At 51.7% G+C, this 12,867-nt stretch overlaps 1 protein-coding gene across 3 annotated transcripts in view; it reads left to right on the top strand.

The window, feature by feature from the left end:
- LZTS3 (leucine zipper tumor suppressor family member 3) overlaps positions 1-12,867 on the top strand; it is a 48,228-nt gene that overhangs the window by 26,013 nt on the left and 9,348 nt on the right. For 2 of the 3 annotated variants that reach the window (XM_039724360.1, XM_039724380.1), the window contains exon 2: positions 11,011-11,505. In XM_039724360.1, coding sequence (XP_039580294.1) covers positions 11,050-11,505 — 456 coding nt within the window. In that variant the 5' untranslated portion in view covers positions 11,011-11,049. Of the gene's footprint in view, positions 1-1,349; positions 1,679-11,010; positions 11,506-12,867 lie in introns of those variants that run through there. The other variant, XM_039724371.1, reaches the window with a different exon arrangement.

Below are 12,867 nucleotides of genomic sequence, written 5' to 3' on the forward strand. Positions count from 1 at the left end.
TGAGGGAAAAGGAGCTTTTTTGGGCCTTCCCCCCCAAAAAAAAAAAAAAAAAAAAGCCCAATTTGTCAGACCCCAAAATTTCATTTGAAAAAAGCCCAGTCCCAGATCTCTATTTGTACCCAAACAAGCCTCCCACACCCTAAAATCCCCTTTTGAAAAACAAACAGACAAAAAACAAAACAGGCAGTCAGACCCCAAATCCCTATTTGAGGAAAACCCCGCTGCCAGACCCCAAAATCCCCCTTTAGCCAAAATAAAATAAGTTACCTGATCCCAAAATCTTCATTTGATCAAAACCAAGCCATCAGACCCCAAAATTCCCTCTTTGAAAAGCAACCCAAACCCCAGCTGTCTGATCCTAAAACCCCTGTTTGAGCAAATTGAATCTCAAATTCCTCATTTGAGAAAACCAAGTTCTGAGAGTCTAAAATTCTTTATTTCAGAAGAAAGTATTAAAACAAAAGAACCCAGCAGTCAGATCCCAAAATTCCAGTTAAGCAAAAAAAAAGCTGTCAGACCCTCAAAACTTTCTCTTTGCAAAACCAAGTTGTCAGACCCAAAATTCCCATTTGAAGAAAAACAGTCTGACCCCAAATTCCATGAGTTAAAACAAGCCTCTGAACCCCAAATCCCTATTTGAGCAAACTCCAAAACCTCCCAAATCCACGTTTCTATTTGAGCAAACCCCAAAACCTTCCAAACCCACACATCCCTATTTGAGCAAACCCCAAAACCTTTGAAATCCACAAATCCTTATTTGAGCACACCCCAAAACCTCCCAAATCAATAAATCCCTATTTGAGCAAACCCCAACTCCACAAATCTCTGTTTGAGCAAACCCCAAAACCTCCCAAACCCACAAATTCTTATTTGAGCAAACCCCAAAACCTCCCAAATCAATAAATCCCTATTTGAGCAAACCCCAAAACCTCCCAAATCCACAAATCCCTATTTGAGCAAACCCCAAAACCTCCCAAACCCACACATCCCTATTTGAGCAAACCCCAAAACCTCCCAAATCCACAAATTCTTATTTGAGCAAACCCCAAAACCTTCCTAATCCACAAACCCCTGTTTGAACAAACCCCAAACCCACAAATCCCTACTTGAGCACACCCCAAAACCTCACAAATCAATAAATCCCTATTTGAGCACACCCCAAAACCTCCCAAACCTACAAATTCTTATTTGAGCAAACCCCAAAACCTTCCTAATCCACAAACCCCTGTTTGAACAAACCCCAAATCCACAAATCCCTATTTGAGCACACCCCAAAACCTCCCAAACCCACAAACCCTTACTTACACAGAAACAAGCCATCACACCCCAAAACCCCCATCTCAAAACAGACAAAGCCAAACTCCGAATCCTTCTTTTGGAAATCCCAGCGTCTGACCCCAAACTTCCCATTTCTGCTGAAACAAGCCCCGAATTCCCTCTTGAGGCAGACGGAGCCATCCCAAAGCCCTGCCGGAGGCGGGCACAAAGGGTTAAAGCTGCTGCGGGCTCCGTGGCCAATCCCACCGAGCGAAGGGCAGCCCTTGGCCCCAGCCCAGCAGCAGGTTGCTCTCCTCAGGTATTATTTTGGACTTTTTCCCGGGATACCACGCAGGCAAACAATGAGTTTGGCGGTCGGCGGAGGATGGGGAGCTGCAGGATGCGCCCCTGGCTTGTCCAGGTAAATCCCGGGGTGGGGTGCCAGCTTTTTGTGGGATCTTTGCTTTCCTCTCCTTCCCCCTCTTGGCTGGGTGTCTTTGTTTGGGGCCGGGCAGGGAGCGAAGGGTTTGCGGTGGATTTAGGGCAGGGCTGAGCTGCTGGGACGCTTTGCAGCTCGTTTTTTGGGGGGCACACCGGGCTGCGCTCCCCCCAGAGATGGGGTGGGTGGGGGAAACTGTGATTTTCCCCTCTATAAACCCCCCCTGCATCCATTTGGGACCCCCGCAGCACCCAGACCCTGCATCCCGGCGGATTTTAGGGCATCGCTCCGGTCCAGCAGCGCTGGGGACAAGGCGCCCACCATGGGGGTTTGCTCCAAGCGTGGTGTCCGGGGAGGAGCGAGCGCTTCCCGGGCTGGCTCCGAGCCCAGCAAACTCCTCGGGGCGAGTTAATGATAAATCACAGCCGGGCTGGTGGCGTGGGCGGCCGGTGGCAGCGGGTGGCGGGTCCCCTCCTTGTCCTTCTGCGGGGACAGAGGTTTGGGAGAAGTTTGGGGATGGCAGGGCTCGGGGGACGGCTCCGTGGAGCCGCTCTGGGGGTGATGGCTCATCCCAAAAAGCAGGATTGGGTCCCCCACACTGCAATACCCCGTCGCAGGGGGGGCTGGTGACAAAGAGAGGGGTCCTCCTGGTATTTGGGGCCGTGGAGCTGGGGATCACATTGGGATCGCTGAGATTTGGGGGGTAGGGATGTGTGAGGATGCTCAGGAAGGTGCTGGGGAGCCAGGAAAGGGATGTGGCTCTGTGCTGGGATGCTTCCAGTGGTGACCAGCAGCTTCCCCATATCCCCTGTGCTGGGGAGTCCCAGGGGCTCAGCTGGCATCACCTCAATTCCAGCCACCTTTCCAAAAGAAATTCAGTGTATTAGTGCAGGGCTGAGCTGGTGGGACCCTTTCCAGGTTTTTTTTAGGGATGGGAAGTACCTGCTGGGCTGGGTTTGCACCAGGGGGTCAGAACAGAGGTGGGGTGCACGGAGATGGATTGTTCAGGGTGGGGAAATCTCACCCTGGATCCCACTGGCAGCCCCTTAACGAGGGGAAACTGAGGCACACAGGGCTGGGAGGACCCCAAGCAGTCCAGCCCATGGTATGGGGCATCCCAGACCCTCAGCCAGCACTGAGGCTGCTCCATCAAACTGCCCTTGCCCTGTACTGAGGGAATCCAGGGAATTTTCCCTGTGCCACCAAAGCTGGTGCTTTCCTGGGCAGAGATTGCCATCAGGACCTCACTGGGGACAATGACACAGCTGGCCCTGGCTGTCTTCTGGGGGCAGTCAAAAGACCATGGATGAACCCTTCCTGATGGACACACGAGATTTGGGATGGCACTTTGGGCTGAGCTTGAAACCATCCTGTCCTGCCGCCCCTTGGGATGATGGGCATGAATAAATCATGGAAAATCCTTCCTGTCTGCCCTCAGGTGCCTCCTGCAGGATGCCAGCCTGGATCCAAAGCCGGGGCTCCGAGAGCACATGGGGAAAAGGGGGAAAATCCCCCTGAGGATGAGGACTTTGGCCAGGGCAATGCTAGTGTGTAAAATATCCAGTGTGTAAAAAACTCCACGGCAGGATAATTCCTGGTGGAAAGGATCCCAGGAGCCCTCCAGGCCATCCTGCTGCTGGTGGACCCTGCCTGGTCCATTCAGGGCTTGAAAACCTCCAAGGATGAGACAAAAAAAGCCTCCCTGGGACTATACAAATGTACCTCGTCACACCTCCCTGTCACTTGCCAAGGTTTCTCTGGGGCTTTGCCCACCTTGCTGCAGCCTCCTGAATAATTCTGATTTCTTCCCTTACTGGAACAGCTCAAGACTGGCGTGGCCTGCCAGGTGCTTGGCTTTTAATTCCACTCTGCCTGCTTTTTCAGATCCAGCAAATCCTGTGGGTTAAAACTGGGATGAAACCCCCAGAGATGAGGAGCTGGGATGGAGGAGGTGGGCTTGGGATAGGTGGAGCAGCTTGCTCAGGATGAGCAACAGCCATGTCCAGATTGATTCACTGATTATTTCACTGTCAGTAAAAGGTTTCCAGGAAGCTGTGGCAGGGTGTCCATTCCAGGAACACCCTCAGGGAGCTGAGAGGGAAGGAGGGACAAGCAGGAGGGCACAGATCCAAGGCTGTGTGCTCCACAGTGCAGATTGTGGCCGTGCTTCGCCACGATTCCCCCTCCTGCCACGTCCTGGGGGATGGGGACAGGGTGGCAGTGGACTGTGTCCCTTAAACACAGCGAGGAAAACTGATAGCAGAGTGGGAGGACTGGCCAGGGAAGGTGGAGCAGGCTGCTCTGTTCAGGGATTGTCGGGAACAATGGGGCCTTTATTGGGGAAGAGAGGTGGCCAGGCTGGCAGGGACAGTTTGGTGCTCAGAGAGTTCCCTGGCCAGCTCGGGGACAGGGCACGGCGTGTGGGAGGGACAGCTGGGTAGCCAGTGTCCCCCTGGCCAGCTGTGGGGGCAGGGAACAGGGACACGGGGTGGGACAGGTTGGTACACACTGGCCAGCTGGGGGGAGAATGGGATGGAAATGGGAAATGGGGAATGGGAATAGGAAATGGGAAAATGGGAAATCGAAATGGGAAATGAGGAAATGGAAATGGGAATGGGGAATGGAAATGGGAATGGGGAATGGGGAAATGGGAATGGGAAATGGGGAAAGGGGAATGGGAATGGGAAAGGGAAATGGGAATGGGAAATGGGGAAATGGAAATGGGAAATGGGGAATGGGAATAGGAAATGGGAAAATGGGAAATCGAAATGGGAATGGGGAATGGAAATGGAAATGAGGAATGGGAAATGGGGAAATGGGAATGGGAATGGGAATGGGATGGGACAGGTTTGTAACCAATGCATCCCTTGGCCAACTGGGGGGACAGGGAAATAGGCTGGGACAGTCTGATACCCATCATGTCCTTTGGTCAGAAAGTGGAGCAAGGAACAGGGATATGGGATATGGGATATGGGATATGGGATATGGGATATGGGATATGGGATGGGACAGGCTGGTACCCATGATGTCATTTAGTCAGAAAGTGAAACAAGGAACAGGGATATGGGATATGGAATATGGGATGTGGGATATGGGATGGGACAGGTTGGTACCCAGAAAATCCCTTGGCCACAGCTGGAGGAAACTGGGACAGGCCAGTTTGGTACCAAACATCCTCTGGTGGTGCCACCGTGAGCCCCAGAGATGCTGGCATGACCCCTTGATGTGGGTCTGGATTCGTGGCCACCCTCCCAACCCCTCTGGCACCAGGAACTGCAGTGGGTGGGTTAAGAGTGAGCAGGTTCTGAGGACCCTGGGGACCCTCACAGCTGAGAGTGAGGAGCATCCCATGCTGGGGACATCCTGAGTCAAGTGCTGCCACCCACTCCAGACCAGAGGAGCTCTGGGGATGCAGGAATCTGTCCTGTCATCCTGCCAGGCTGGCCCTTGGCAGCTCAACAGAGCTCCCCCAAGAGCTGCCTGGGTCTTTTCATCTCATCTCTTTTGTTTCAGCCTTATTATGTAAATAGCTGATGCGGCCCCCATAATGAGAAAGTAGTTTCCCAGAATACAAAAGGCTGTAATTATCTCATTAGCAGGCGGAAAGGAAAAGGAAATGTTTCTAAGCCTGCTCACTTTTATTTCCCTCAGCAGCCCGGGGAAGAGCAGCCCCCAAAACCTGGACCTGCCTGCCCCTCATCCTGCCACCCCCTCTCTTCAGGAGAGAAAAGCAAAGTGTGATCCTCCTGGGATTGTACTGGGAGGGCTGAGGGCTTTGAGCTTGGAAATTTCCACTCATCCAGAGGATGCTGAAGTTCCCTGTGGAGACCCCTCAGTGCTCCCAGGGGTGGCTGGAAAGTGGGGAGGTCACAGAGGGACAGGGTGGTCCCACATTCCCAAACTGGATGTTCCCAGGCAGGACTGCCATGCTGGGCAGTCCAAGTCCAACCTCCCTGCTCCAGCAGAGTGCCCTAGGGCACGTTACTCAGGATTGTGTCCAAAAGTTATTCCAGCATAAATCCTTTGCACAGAAGGATGGAAAATGTGCAGATACACAGCAGCCCCACAGCCCAAGAGGTGTCTGAGGGTGGCTGCAAGAATCTGCCACTATTTGATCCTCCAGCCTGCCTTCCTGGGTTTGATTTGTAGCTCTGCATGGGGACAAAAACATCTGAAGTTCAGGGATAAATGGGGAAAGAGAGGTCTGTGACCTGGGGAAGGAGCAGGAGTTGTTCTTCTGAGTTCATTTGGCTTTTGGTTGTGGAAAAAGCTTGTGGCTGAAAAGCTGGAGATCTGCATGTTTTTGCAGACAGGTTCAAGTGTTCTCCTGCTGTATTCCAGTGGCAGAGGAAAACCTGGCAGCCACCAAGCCAGGATGGGGGGAAAGAGTAGGAGGAGGTGCAGAAAGGAGGCACAAGAGTTACTTGAGAGCTGGAAAAAATGCCTGTGAGAGACAAGAAAAGCTCATTCTGTTCTCCTCTACAGACTGAGCAACTTGAGCAGGGTGTAGGAGAACAGGAGGTGCCGGGGCTCTGGAGCCAGGTGGGAGGGGAGCTGTGCTGTCCCTTCCTCTTGAATCAATCCCAGTGGAGCAGCTCTCAGCCAGGTTTGGGACCAGCAGGGCCACAAGGAGGTGGCAAGTGACGGCCTGTGACACACAGGAGGCAGAGCAGTAGCTGAGTGGCCTTTTTGGAGGATGTGATGAGGGAGAGGGATGTGGCTGAAACCTGCACCTGAAACTAAGAGGACAAGAGGGAACAGCATCTAAGCAGGAGAGGTTTAGACTGGATATTTGGGAAAATTTCTTCATGGAAAGGGTGTCCAGCCCTGGCACAGCTGCCCAGGGCAGTACTGGAGTACCCATTCCTGGAGGGATTTAAAATCCCTGTGGTTGTGGCACTTGGGGACATGTCAGTGGTGGCCTTGGCAGTGGTGTGGGAACAGTTAGACCCCACAGTCTTAGAGGATTTTTCCAACCTGAATAATTCAGTGATTCTGTGATTCTACAAGTGCAAGCCTTGGCTTTCAGTGGTGGTTTTGCCCCAGGGCTTGTTAACACCTCACTGGCCACAGCTGGCTTTGCTCCCTGCAGGGTCTGTCTTCACTGCTAGCCCATTCCTGTCCCTCCCTTTCCACCCCACATCTCTTCCTGGATGAAGCTGAAATTATCACAGCCATTCTTTTTCCACCTTTTCCAACCTGTTCCACCACCCCAGGACACGTTGACTTTCTCTCCTCCAACCAAACCAACCCCTTGGCAGTGCTGCCAACAAACTGGCTGAGCTGAGCTGAGCTGTAAACACAGCAAAAACAGCAGAGCAGAGCAGGGTTTATGGTGTCAGTAATTGCTCTGCCTCGTTAAAGCCCATGCAAACAAACCTGACTAATGAAGGGCAGGGGCACACCTGTTACCACAGTTGGCAACAGGGGGAATTTCTGACCTTCAGGTGCCTTTGTTGCCCGTGCTGGCAGCACCACATGCCTGGCACGGGCACGTGTGCCAAGCCCTGCCTTGCTCTGGGGCTCTTTGCTGGAGCTCTGGGTGCCCAAGGGATGACTGATCCCCTTCTCCCATGGCATGGTGCCCAGGTGTGTCTGTCTCTCCAAGGCCTTTGTTAGGAGAGTGTTAACAATTAACCTCCTCAGGCAGCAACAGAGCCAGGCCTCCATAATTTAATCTTAGTTAACCATTCAGCTGCTTATCTCAGAGCAATTTTTCTTCTTTCTAACTGGAAGGTATTCACTGAGTGGTTTGGGTGGAGCAGGTGCAAAGATGCAGTTGTTATTTTACAAATCACTGTATTTACAATAACATCTAGGAATGTCCTGGAGCTGCAGGAACGGCTGGAAACATTGGTAAGAGGTGGACGTGCAGTTTTCCTGGCATAGCTGGGGAAAAGGACATTTCACCCCAGATTTTCTGCGTCAGGCATCAGAATTTTGCTGTCTCCGAGGCGAGGATGCTGCAGGAAAGGCCAAGAGGCCACTGCAGGTGGATGGGATGGGGAGGAGTGTGTGGATTCCCAGTGTCCCTGGTCAGAGAAGGTCACCCAGCCATGCTCGAGGGTGGCTCTGCTTTCCTCCTAAAGGATGGGACTTGGGAATGAAATGCTGGTGAAGGCAAAACCTGGCTTCCCTCAGCCTCCCTGTGCTCATGGACAGGCTCAGCACCCTTGGGAATCACCAACAAAGTGTGTGAAAAGTTCACACATGAACTTTCAGTTCATGCTCCCATGGGAGGGTGGCAGTTCTCATGGAATCATGGAATAGTTTGGTTTGGAAGGGACCCTAAAGATTGTCCAGTTCCAACCCCCTGCCATGGGCAGGGACACCTTCCACTGTCCCAGGTTACTCCAAAGCCCATCCAACCTGGCCTTGGTCACTTCCAGGGATCCAGGGGCAGCCACAGCTTCTCTGGGCACCCTGTGCCAGGGCCTGCCCACCCTCAGTCAAGAATTTCTTCCCAATATCCCACATAACCCTGCCCTGTCAGCCTGAAGCCATTCCCTCTTGTCCTCTTGCCCCAGAGATGATGAGACTTAAGGAGGAGAAATGTCCTGGGGAAGTTTTTAGTCACACATTGCCCCAAACCTGGAAGGATGAAAACAAAAAGACTCTGCTGCTCTGTGCTGGAGATGTGGCAACATTATTCCTGTGCTCAAAATTTGATTTCACAGTTCGGCTGAGGAACAACCAGTGTAAAACCTGACTGGGAATTGGAGCTGGCCAGAAGATACAAACCCAAGGGTTGTTGTTCTCGGGAAAAAATGGCCCTTTTTGGCAAACAAAGCTGTACTGTCAGGGATCTCTTGGCACCTCTGGAATCTCCTTAATAACATATTAGTAACACTTGTCTTTATGCTCTGTTTATCAGATCCCGGGTTTGCAGTAAACATAAGCTAAGAACAAGGGGTTTTTTTCAGAATATTTTCTTGGATGATTCCCAGTTAAAAGAAAACGCTTCTTGTTGCGTTGGCCTTTTTTTTTTTTTTTTTTCTTTTCCCTTTTGGAAGGATCAAACTTTCCAGTGACCTCATCCTGCCCTCAGAGAGGCAATGTAAATGTGCAAATGTCACCGTGAAATTTACCCAGCGAGGGAAAAGTAACCTGGATTTCTCCCTGGCTGGCTGGGGAGCACTGCAAGGAGACAGTGCCACTTCCTTGTCTGGAGCTGAGACCTTCCAGCACATCCCTCCCGTGGTGCCTGGTGTCCCATAAAAAGACGTCACAGCCTATAAAGATTCCCAAAGTCACTGAAAAGCAGGTTATTCCTAAATTAGGAGGACAAAAACTCTTCCCTCGACTCATAAAATCCAAAGGCACCGTTGGTTGAGCACAGCTTCAGGTGGGTGTTCTCCATCCTTCCTCATCATCCACAGCCCAGGCAAGTCTCCAGGTGCTCAGCAAGCACCTGGAGTGACCCCTGGGCATTGTGCCCTCGTGATCTGTCAGTGGTGATGTTCTTTGGGAAGTGTCTGTGGGGTGTGACGGGGTCAGGAGCCTTTGAGTGCTGCTCAGAGCACGTGTCCAAGTGTCACATGCCACGTATGTGACCAGACCCTGCCACTCCTTGCTGCTGGCAGAGATTTTGTCACTTATGACCAATAAACACTCGTGTTTTGGCTGTGGTGGATGCCCCCCACGTGCTCATGTCATCCTCCTTTACTGCCTGGTCTTTAGACTTTCATCGGGGAATGACATGAGGTCATCTGCTGGGGACAGAGGTGCAAACTGCAGGGTGTCCTCAGCAGGGACCACAAAGTGCTCACTTAATGCTCTTTGATCATAAAATCCCAGAATGGGCTGGGTTAAAAGGGACCTTAAATCCCATCTCAACAGCTCTGTGTCCTCTCCCTCTGGCACAGCAGTTGCCACATCTGCCCCTCAGGCTGTACTTTGGTCAGGGCAGGGTGCTGGGAAAGGGGGAGGAGAAGCCTCCAGAAATGCAGTTTAATAAAAGCAAAGTTGAGCAGCACAGACCCTGCTTTAACCTTTTTAATTCTTTTTCCATTCCATTATTAGTGCAAATAGCAAGGCCCTGTGAGACACCACGTGGGAGCTGAGCTCCAGACCTCAGCCTGCTCTCCAGGGAAATAAACCCAGTTCTGCTTTACTCAGGGAGGGCTGAATGAACGTCCCTACCCCAAGGAGAGGGAGAACCCCACTGAAATGGGGATTTTCTCCATCTCCCCTTCCTGCTGGTCCTGCCTGACTGCTGCCTTTCTCCAAAGGGCATCACTGTTTTTATCCATCCACAGGGAAACCTGCAGCTTCTGCTGCCTTTAAGTCCTGCTTTAGTCTCCATGCTGTCAGGATGGTTTATCCTGGAAAACCTGGAACTGAGAGTGCCTGAGACAAAAGAAAAGCATCAGTTCTGTCCCATGGGGACCGAGTCAGTGAACTCAGTAGGGCAGGTGGACAGTGGTCAGCTGAGTGGCCACAGCTGTCCACAAGCCACTCACTGACCTTGCTCCTCCAGGTTTGGGTCAATCACTCAAAATTTGCAATGCACCTTCTCCCTTCCTTCAGGTAATGAGATCCTTGGCTGGTACAGGTTCAAATTCTCCATCATCAGTCCCAAAAGTTGTGGGACTTTTATTTCCTTAAATAAGATTTTACATTTTTGTGTAAAAGCTGATGAAGAGCATCTAGACAGCTGAGAATTGGTCCTAAGGACAACTGGTCCCAGGACAACAGTAGTGAATGACAACTTTTGAAACCACTATTTGAATGTTATCCATGTCCCATGGCCTAGTTTTGGCCAACCCAAGGCACAGCCTAAGTAAGAATCAAATGGAGAAGGGGAATAAAGATTTAAAAGAAAATTTAGGATGACACCTGCACAAAAGCATCTTTTTAAAAGCTCAAGTTCAGGCCAGCAACAATTCCACAAAAGAGATGGAAATTGTGTTGCTTAAACCCTGTGGTGTCATCCTAAGGGATGTGCTGGAGGGAGCACTTGTATGAGCCAGGATCAGGGATGGAGACCTTCCACCCCCGTGGGAACACAAACTTACTAAAACTGGAAAATGTGACAGAAATAATTCAGGCTTGGGCACAGCAAATGGTTGTGTCTCACCGATGCCTTGTGCCTACCAAAACCCACACAACTCGCTCCCCTGGGAAAACCACAACCCTTGGACTGAGAAGATTAGGAGCTCTTTTTGATAACAGTGGGTGGGATTTGGGGAATGCTGCTCCTCCAAGGGATCTGGGGCTCCCACAGCAGAGGAGAACCCCATCACTAGGACATGCAAAGGGCACGGCAGACAAAATCCATCTCTTTAACAACCCTTTTCCCCTCCTTGTCCCAGTGCCACTGAGCTGCGCCTCCACCTCACCCCTACGCTGCCATGGCCACGCTAGAGACGCTGCCCGTCCTCAGTGACCCAACCTACCCCAGCCCGGAGAACTTCCACGGCTTCTCCCTGCGGTATTCCCAGACCATCCCCCGGAGCGCCATGGGGAGCGTGGGCAGCGGCGTGGCCAACGAGCAGGAGTTCGCCATGAAGAGCGTGGGCACGCGGACGCAGAGCGGCGGCCGGCAGACGGAGGGGCCCCGCAACGGCTACTCCGTGGCGCGGGACATCTCCCACCGCTACTCGGGCGAGGAGAAGACCTACAAGTCGGAGAAAGTCTCCAACTCCCTCTACATCAACGGCGACGCGCGCAAGAGCGAGAAGGTGAAGGTGGACATCTGCGGGAACGTGACCGCCAACAACGAGAAGAACCTGCCGCTGCCGCCGCCCCAGTACCGAGAGCCCGGGAACCCACCAAAGATTTTGCCAATCTCCGGCAAGCTAGACCAGGTGAGGACCTCCTGGAGCAGCTGGGTGGCCGCGGCGCTTCTCTGGAAGCACAAGCCACGAGGCATTGGGCATCGGGGCGATCTTGATGGTCTCGTTTTTGCTTTTTTACGTTTTTATGTAGAGATGATAAAATTCTTATGATTTTCAGGGGCGTTGTTAGTTCTTGAGGAACCCAAGAGCGTGACCACAGGTCTTCCATACACAGCTCATTTAAGTCACTGGCTATTCCAGCTTCCCTCAGATATTTACCTTCCTGAAGGATGAGGAGGGAGCTGGAGTTTGCCCCTGTTTCAGTAGGTCCAGCAGCTGAGCCCCACTCTTGTTTTGTGTGTTTTGTGCCTTTTATAGGCAGTTTCCAACCACCCACTGACACCTAAAGCTGTCGTTTGAAAGTAGGCACGAGCATCTGTTCCCGTCCCAGTGCCCCTTGTGAGGGAAAAGGCTTGGGAACTACCCCTGTTATCTCCCAGCCCAGCCCAGTCCTCATGGCTCATTTTGGCTTCAGGAAGCAAAATCTCCCAGGCCTGGAGGAACAGAGCCCCAGAGCCAGCAGTGTTTTATGTTGCCTGCTGCTCTGCTCCAGTGGCTTCCATAATTTGTGTCCAGTATTATTTCTGCAGCATTTGGTGGCCTTTTCTCCTGGGTTGTTAATCCAACAGTCCCTGCAGTCCATCTCAGTCTCACACTTGGTCTCCAGCCTCCAACCTGTTCAGTGGAGCTTATTCTGTTTCTCCTGAAAAGCATTTTCAAAATACCTTTGCTTAATCCAGTTTAATTTTCAGCTAAAATTCAATCTGCAGTAGGGGAGACTCAATCCCATTTTGAGGAAAATTTAGTTTCTAATGGTGCATTGATGGGGTGAGGAATGTGCAAGGCTTTAAAATCCTTTCTAAATCCCTTACAGCTGTGGTCTGTTGTCCCCCAGGATTGCTTATAGCACAGAAAACACAAATTTCAAATGAAGAGCAGCTCCTGCATGTTCCTTGCCTGGTGTCACTGCTGTCACAGCTCCTACCTGCTCCTGTCAGGACAAGCAGGACATGAGGTCCCCACAGGCACAGCTCACTGCTGGCAGGAGGGAGATGTGATGTTCCTGAGGCCAAAGGGCTGCTAATCCAAGGGTTCAATTCAGCTTTCAGCAAAAGGGCAATGCAACCTCAAGGCCAGAAATATAATCAGCAAAAATTAGAGTTGTTTTTGGTCAGGTCTGGTAAGCAAGGGGGAGCCCTCCTTGTGACAAGCACTAAGGAGTATTCTAGAGAAAAATCGTGGAGGTTTGGGGTGAGTCAAGATGGTTCAGCTGGGGGAAGGGAAGGCAAAGTGTTGCCCTTTGAGTGACCACAGGTCCCTCATGTGCAACCC

The sequence above is a fragment of the Passer montanus genome, unplaced genomic scaffold (genome assembly GCF_014805655.1).
Source record: "Passer montanus isolate IOZ18808 unplaced genomic scaffold, ASM1480565v1 scaffold109, whole genome shotgun sequence".
Lineage (NCBI taxonomy): Eukaryota > Metazoa > Chordata > Aves > Passeriformes > Passeridae > Passer > Passer montanus.